At 36.7% G+C, this 8,724-nt stretch overlaps 1 protein-coding gene across 4 annotated transcripts in view; it reads right to left on the bottom strand.

The window, feature by feature from the left end:
* Positions 1-3,200: 3,200 nt before the first annotated feature.
* GPAT4 (glycerol-3-phosphate acyltransferase 4) overlaps positions 3,201-8,724 on the bottom strand; it is a 38,442-nt gene continuing 32,918 nt past the window's right edge. For all 4 annotated transcript variants that reach the window (XM_074287340.1, XM_074287339.1, XM_074287338.1 and 1 more), the window contains 3 exons: positions 6,663-6,791; positions 6,495-6,574; positions 3,201-3,614 (listed from right to left, as the gene is read on the bottom strand). In XM_074287340.1, coding sequence (XP_074143441.1) covers positions 3,506-3,614; positions 6,495-6,574; positions 6,663-6,791 — 318 coding nt within the window. In that variant the 3' untranslated portion in view covers positions 3,201-3,505. The remainder of the gene's footprint in view (positions 3,615-6,494; positions 6,575-6,662; positions 6,792-8,724) is intronic.

Below are 8,724 nucleotides of genomic sequence, written 5' to 3'. Positions count from 1 at the left end.
CAGAACAGATGACAGGACTTATGGGCAAGGCCAACTCCACTAAAGTTCAGTGTTGGCAGGGATTCTGTACTAAAACCCTGAAGGGGACAGATCCCCTGACCTTCACCTGGCCTATAAAGCTTTATAGGCTGAGCTTTCACTAATTATCAATTTTTTTTTCTTTTAATCAACCATGAACAGAAATGGGGCATTTTACCTGGATGAAGCTATAGGGCAGGAGTAATGAAATAAATGTTGGTTGTTTAGGAGAGCACCTTCTTTGCAGGCACAATTATTTTTAATTAGCATAGTTTTCTACTAAATTTTAAGAGTTTTTATCAGCTGTTTTAGCTAATAAAATGACTCAACTTTTCAGGATCCACCATAGGAATCATAGACCAATAGCAATAGTATCCCTTTCCCATCTTAGAAACCAGAGAAGTTCTTTAGACACTTAAACAACTGACCTATTCCCTTCCTTTCACATGGAGCTAAGAAATCCCCTAGTGGGGGATACATTGTGGGTATTCAGGCTCAAGAGTCAAGAACCACCATTTTAAGTAAATTCACACTTCTGAATTTGGGTACTGGTGCAGAAGTCACAGACATAATACATTTTCTTTTTTACAGACTCTTTGCCAGCATTTTGTAGCATCACCCACACTACAATAAATGTTATCACCACCTCCTTCATGAAATGTTTTCTGGTGTCTTCCATTCCAATTACCCAGTTTTATAAAAGTGACTCCTTCATACTCTCAGATTTTTGTCTGGATTCCTTCATCCCTATGTAACAATCTGCACTGTGCAATCTGTGGCTATCATATGTATTCTTTTGAGGACAGGGACTATTCTTTTGAGGACAGGGACTATGATACTTTTTTTCTGTATGACCATCCATTCTTTCAACTGCAGTATATTAATAAATACTTAAAACCCAAAGGAACAAATTGGATCATTCTGGGACCTTCAGGCACCAATAACAGGGAGCTGGACATAAGATAGTTATTAAGTACACTAAAATACCATATAGAAATTGTTCTTTTTCCCATCTACTCATTCTTTCCTTACCTGTACCTTTTTTCTGAGAAAGTGTGTTCTTCCTTTCTTTCTTTTGATACAATTGAAAACTTTCCTCCAAATCATGAGAAAATAACTTGATATTCTTATTTTGCAAAACAAGCCCACATTACCTTGCTCTTATATACAAAGAATCACTCTCCAACATCCAAAAACAAGATTGGATTTGAAATCACTTCAATACAAATTATAAGTGATGCTCCAGATTGTTAACAGTTTCCTGGGTAAATCCCAGCCACAGACTTAATACTTGTTTGTTAGAAAAAGATTAAACAAACTACAACAACAACAACAACAAAAGCTAAAACCAATATATGATAAAATAAAAATATACATATACAAGAGTGCTTCAAAAATTTAATTTTTTTAAAAAAGAAAAAATCTCAAAAACCTTTTAAGACCAATTTGAAAAATATTAGGATATCAGCTTAGAGGATTCTCCCAAGGAACTGAAAAAATTTAAATCACATTTACAAAGAACAAACTCTTTTAGAACATTTCCTGAAATAGGGTCCCAAAAATTGTTTGTTGCAACCAGAGTATATTAGTAAAAGAAGAAAGCAGAAACGGGGCACCAGGAATTATTAGATCTGGAAACCTGTTCAGAAGATTGAGAGGGCCAGGCCACAGGACCAAAGAAGCAGAAGTCCTCTGGGTATAAAATGAAGATTGATGTAGCAGTGTTTATTTAATACACCATGTTCCTACCATCTCTAAAAAGCCCAAATCAGAGATTACACACTCACCATTGGCCTCTGGATGGCTATGGATGACATTGTAAATTCAGGTGGACAGGAGGCCTGAAAGGTGTTATGATGATCCTCACCAGCTCCAGAGTTCAAAGTAGCAGCAGGAACAGACTGACTTTGGATCTTGCCTCATTGTAACTGAGTAAGCAAAAAAAAAAAAAAAACCCACACACACAAGGGCTATTGTGTCCTCTCAAATCCCATCAGATTCCTTAATCCTGTTTTGCTAAATCCACCATGTACTTGGAACATTGCCTTTACCCCCAAACTGTCTCGAATTCCACCAGGTCCAAATCAACTTTCTGAGTGATTGTCATCTGGGAATCATGTACTCATATGGCAGTCTGATGAAGACTACAAACTCTCAGAATGTTCTAAAAGACATAAAATACCTAGGATTATAAAGGAAGCCAATTAGATTGAAATATAGTTATCAAAATGTTTCCCAAAAAAATTAAAATTCTCAGATTCTAGTTTTAGAATCCATGCATCTACCTAAATCCTACACTGTTCTCTCTTCATAGAACTTAAAACAATTATTTAAGTGGCTTTCCACCCTTTATTCCAATATTCTGGAACAAAGTTAGAAAATTTGGACAGTCTTGTACTTATTTTGTGAAAGATAGTTCCAGTTTTCCTTTTTTCTTTCTAGTTCACACAGACTCTCAAGATCACTTTAGGCCCCACTATTACAACAAAAGAATTGTTTTTTAAAATGTTTATAATCCATTCAAAACTGTAACCTAAAGCAAAAAAGGACAAAGAGGGAAAACCCATCAATTCATTCACCAGCCAAGACAACTTTATTTACTCACAAAAACAAATTCAAAGCCCTGGGCAGCAGCTCTGAGCTCAGACCACATCCTGCCACAGTCAACGGACCTTGATTTATAACACTGAGCATCTTTCATACATCTCACATTAGCACTTTAATCCTCACAACACCCCTGTGAGGTAGGTATCATCACCCCCAAATTACATACGGGGAAACTGAGGCACAGATTGACAACTGCAGAGTCCAGGATCAGATCTCTGAACTTAAAATGACCCCTGGCTCCTACTACAAAATGATGGTCTATGCTGCCTCTTCAGTCTCATTTGGTGAAATCCTGTGGATTTGTCACAGGAATTTAAAACTTCATTGTGGAGTGGGGGAGAACAGGGGTGAAAAATAACCTGAAGACCACCATATTACCCTTTACTATAAATTTCTGCAGATACAAGTACTAGGGACTGTTTTTATGCTGAAACAGTATTTTGCTTCAGTCATCCTTTGAAGAGCAGGACAAAACCCACAAAAGTGACCCTGGCACATGGCTATTGGTAACAGATGTCTCCCTTAACAAAGAAATATGGCCAATTTCTTCTAAACACATAGCTCCATACAAGGTGCACAGGTATAGAGTTCACTTTAATGTTATTCCTCCAGTGGATTTAATTGTAACAGAAACAAGAAGGCATTTCTTCCTGGGCAGCAAAACCTAGTGGTATTCACTCCAGGCAACCAAGGGGCAAGCAACACCATGGCCTGAAGGATCCAGGTGTGACTCTGAAGAAGCTTGGGTCCAAGAATTCAGGAGCAGCTCTGACGAGCTCCGGAGCCTAGGAGAATGCAGCAGTGGCAGCAGCAGGGACTCCAGCTGGCTCATAGATCAAGAGTAGGGAGTAAGTGGCTCCAGCAAGGCTGAGGCAAGGGCTCAGGAACGGCTCCGGTCCTCGTGGTTCCCAACAATCATCTTGCTATACAGTTTCTGTTGCTCCTCCTTGAAAGTATCCTTCACTTTTTCTCTCTTTAGGCCCCCATCCCTGAGAAAAAAGGGAAGTAGATATAAGAGAAAAGAAGAAACCCAAGGAGATAATCACTCTTGCTTAGGCATGGTGGAGTACTTAGAGCTCAGTCAAACATCAAAGAAGCCCAGGTCATCCACTATATCCTGACTTTTGATGTCTCTGGAAGAGAGAGTGAGACTGAGGAAAGAGCAATTCTACCTCCTTTAAATCCAATTCATGTGAGAAGCAAGTCATCACCCTGTGATGTCATTGGTTCCCTTCAAAAAAGGACAATCACTAGTTTAGCTAATTATTCTCACTAAATAGAATCTCAGTTCTGCTATTCCTAGGTTGCTACAAGAAATGTCTCCAAATTTGGTGCCCTCAAATACGGGGGTATGGCATTAAGAGAAGAGAGCCTCATAGAAAGAACTAAGTCTTTGGGATAATTCCATGATTCCACCTTGCAAAAATCAGATGTGGAGACAATGGTCCAAAACTCTACTGTGGATAGGAACACTAACTACTTATCCTTTTATTGAAGCCCTTAAAATCTGAGCTCCAAATATCAAGGGCACACCTTAGAATATGCCCGATTTTTGGTGTAACTAGTTACCCAGAATCAAGAAAAAGAAAAAGAGAAAAAAAAAAAAAAAAAAAAAAAAAAAAAAAAGACCAGACAAATAAGGAAATGTTTAAAATGATCATATATATAAATATATATATATATTACACACATACACACACACATACACATATACACATACATATACACATACATATACATATACATATATATATACCCTTTACCAAATTTCTTGCTATTTTGAGGAGGGAGGAGGAAAAGAAGGTTGGGGAGAAAAAATTTGGAACTCAAAATGAACTTTAAAACAATCTTTACACAAAATTGGAAAAGGGCCAGTCAGAACCAAAAATGACTTTCGTTAAAGATGACTATGGAAACAAACTGAAGATTAGCTCATCCCTTTCAAAATGGGCACGTTAAGTCTCTCAGGTTTTCAGTAACAGCACTGTACTTTTCACCCTTAAAATATCTATAATAATGCTTTGAAAATTCTTTTATATTCCCATTCACTTATATTCATCCCAAATCTTATGGAAAAAAAATACAAGTCAACCTTAATTTACAAAGAAGAAACTGGCCTTATGTGTCAATATTCAATGACTTTTTAAATCATTAATCTATCCTGAGGATCTTTGCTTTACTATTTGCAAACAGAACCAAATTCATTATTTCCTGTTTGCTCAAGAATCTTTAATGATTCTCTATAACAACAGGTCCCAAACTCTTCTTCTAATATACATTTGTATTGGACTTGGAATCAGGAAACTTTCATTCGAATCCTGATAGTCAATTAACAACTAGGTAATTATGAACAACTATTCAACAAGCATTGATTAAAAACTGAGGTACCTCTCAAGATTGACTAAGATGACAAGAAAAGATAATAACAAATGTTGGAGGGAATGTGGGAAAACTGGGACACTAATGCATTGTTGCTGGAGTTGTGAACTGATCCAACCATTCTGGGGAATAATTTGGAACTTTGCCCAAAAGGGTTATCATACTGTGCTTTGATCTAGCAGTAGATCTCTTGGACCTGTATTCCAAAGAGATCATAAAGGAGAGAAAAAGAACCCACATGTGCAAAAATGTTTGTGGAAGCCTTTTTTGTAGTGGCAAGGAATTGGAAATTGAGTAGATACCCATTAGTTGGGAAATGGTTGAAGAAATTGTAGTATATGAATGTTCAGGAATATTATTATTCTACAAGAAATGATCAAGAGGATAATTTCAGAGAAGCCTGGAGAGATTTTCATGCACTGATGCTGAACAAAGTGAGCAGAACGAGAGATTATTGTACATGGCAACATCAATTTTATAGGACAATCAATTCTGATGGATGTGGCTTTTCTCAACAATGAGATGATTCAGGCAAGTTCCAATGATCTTGTGATGAGGAGAGCCATCTACACCCAGAGAGAGGTCTGTGGCAAGTGAGTGTGGTTCATCATATAGAACTTTCACTTTTTTTGTGGTTTGCTTGCATTCTCATTTTTTCCCTTTTCCATATGATTTTTCTTGTACAGCAAGATAATTGTATAAATATGTATATGCATGTGTGTATATATATATAATTTAACATATTTTTAACATGTTTAACACATATTGCTTGCTGTCTGGGAGAGAGAATGGGGAAAATATGGAACACAAGATTTTGCAATGGTCAATGTTGAAAAAGTATCTATGCATGTGTTTTGAAAATAAAAGTGTTAATTAAAAAAAAGAATAAACAAAATAAAATTCAATTTGACGTACATAAAAATGTAAAAAAACAAAAACCCACTTATGTGTGACACATTGTACTAAGTGCAGATTAAAAAAAAAAAAGTTCTACCCTCAAAGAGCTTATGTTCTAAAGAAAAAAATAGCATATATTATACGTAATATGTGTGTATGTGTATATAGATATGTGGGTATAGGTAGATATGTGCATTGTCTACAAATATGTGTACATATCTGTATATATATTACATATGGATAGATAGATGATGGATAGAGGATCCCCCCTGTTCCCATTCCATACTTTTAGGGGACCGGACAAGTAATTGAGATGATTGAAATAGGCCTCCCACAAGAAGGTGGCACCTAACTTACTTCTTACTGAAAGTCACTATTTCTGAGGGGTACAGAGGCCAAAACAATTACACACAACATTAAGTTTTCTGCCTGGAATTGCACTAGCTTTAGAAATACCTAGAAGTCGCACTACTCATTTTAATCCATTTAGCTGGTAAGACACCCCCAATTTTCCAAAGCTAAGGTTAAAGATCCCATTTTGGCTGCCCAATCTCCCATAAGAGTGACAGAGGAAGTCTGGATGCTTTACTCACCACAACAGGTCAACAAGCCCTCCCTGCCTGGCAATGGCCGACTTTACCCGATTTGCAAAGTGGACAGCATCTTCATTTGCCTATGAGAAAAAAAGGTAATTACTACCAATCAAAACCTGTTCATGGTCATGAGAAGGCAAATAAAAAACAGTCCATCGAGGTGCTCACCTCCCTGGTCATTGGGGGAAGATACCAAACGCTGCAGACAATCGCCCAGCTAGTCATCATTCTCAGAAGATAGGTCACCATCCCATATTTGCTGCTGTTCCAGAAAGCATCTCCAAACTGAGGGTCATACTGAAAGTCAAATGATAATTAGGTAATATGAAGTCATTGATCCCCATTAGATGGTAAGGCATCAACTATATCCATTTGCCTTTTTAATGTTATGAGGGAAGTTCGGGAGCCTCTTAGAAATGCAAACTGTGAAGCTGGGATTGGGTGATAGTCCTGTGTCCTCAACAATAGTACCCTGTTTTTGTTCAGACTCAATGGAAGAACATTTTTGAAGAGTGAGTTTGTATCTCAACCAGGACTTTCATGGAATAAATCCCTTCCTTACCATTAGTCTCAAGTTCAAAAAAAATTGTAATAATTCTTCTCAATTCTCATTCCATTTGTCCAACTCCTGGATTCCCTACCACCTTCCTTTGGGTCATAGCTTTCCCAATATCCCTGTAATGATTTTCCTTTTGCATACTTCTCTCTTATCAAACTAAAACTCTTTGAGTGTGGGTACCATTTTTTTTTTTTTGCTTTTCTGTGTATCCCCAAGAACTGCTCTACATCTGACATCTACAAATTACTTACACATGAGCATCTTATTATCCTTTATATAAGCATCTAACCCTCCCCTCAATAAAAATAAGCAAAAAACTTTATACATTCACACATATTATACACACACAGAGCTAATTTTATTTGTTCCTTTGTCTGCATTATCCCATCATTAGCAGTCACTACAAAATAAAGTGTTAAATACAAACTGAATCATAGTACTGAACTTTCCAATAATGGAGCCAGTCTAGTCTAAATATTTCCATTATTCAACAGCTCCAATAAAGAAAAAATATTTAAGAGAACCACATAGTTTTTTATGGGAATTATATGTAATTCACATTCATTCATCAACTGAAAAATATAACTTTGGTTCACAAGTGTCACTTAACAGGATGAAAAGAGCAACCTTTGTTAAATGAGTTTCTGATCTTTACACAGCCTTAAAAATGAAGACATTTTTATTTCATTCACAAAAAATAAAGCCAGATAGAGAACTTTAGACTAATGTGGTTAAAACTAAAGTCCTATTATTTTTGTAATGATGTAACTCAACAAATATGCACATTGTTTATTTGGTCCTGATTTATGATTTCATCAGTTTTGGAAACAGTCTCCTGGTGTAGAAAACAACTGACACAGATTAGTAAACTGCAATGAAAGTTTGAAGCTGCCTGGGCACTGAGTCCCTTTATTCCAAATTCATCTATCTCTATCAAGAAGGAGGAATATTCAGAAAAAAAGAAAATTAAAAAAAAAAAAAAATGCTCACCAATGAGTTGTGAGACTAAGACATGATAGTGAAAATGTAGCATTAGGCTTAGATTCCTCTACTCCTGCTTCTCTAGTCAAGATGACAAGAAGTAGCTATGCTCACTTGACACTGATAATCAAAAAGGATGCTACCAATCTACTAAAAAAAAGTTGGAAGTGCATCCAGAATACCATAGCATTGCTTTCAATAAAAAGCAAAAGACTCCAATATTATAGTGCTAAATGCAAACCTTCAAAAAGCAAGTGGCCTTAGGAAGTTCCACTAATGTGGCTATCTCATCTCCTGGGCTAGGTGTCATGATAAAATGCTATTAATGTGGGCAATTAGATGGGCGCTGAACTTGGAGTCAGGAAGACATCTTTCTAAGTCCAAATCTGGCTCCAGTCACTTCACCCTATTTGACTCAGTTTTCTCATCTGTAAAATGAACTGGAAAAGGAAATGGCAAACTGCTCCTGTTTTTCCTCCCCCCCCAAACCCTCCCCCCGACATCAAACAGTGTCACGAAGAATTGTATATGACTAAAAATCAAGAAATGTGGAAAGTTTTATTAAAGGGCTTTCAGCATAAAATTATAATTTATTTGTTCTGGGGAAATCAGCCTAAGTCCTTAAGTCCTAAAACACACAGACTCACATATTCCTATGGAGATAGTCAATAAACACATTCATCTCCAGGG

The sequence above is a fragment of the Sminthopsis crassicaudata genome, chromosome 2, assembly GCF_048593235.1.
Source record: "Sminthopsis crassicaudata isolate SCR6 chromosome 2, ASM4859323v1, whole genome shotgun sequence".
In the NCBI taxonomy this organism is placed as follows: Eukaryota; Metazoa; Chordata; class Mammalia; order Dasyuromorphia; family Dasyuridae; genus Sminthopsis; species Sminthopsis crassicaudata.
This window is presented reverse-complemented; position numbering and strand designations above follow the sequence as displayed.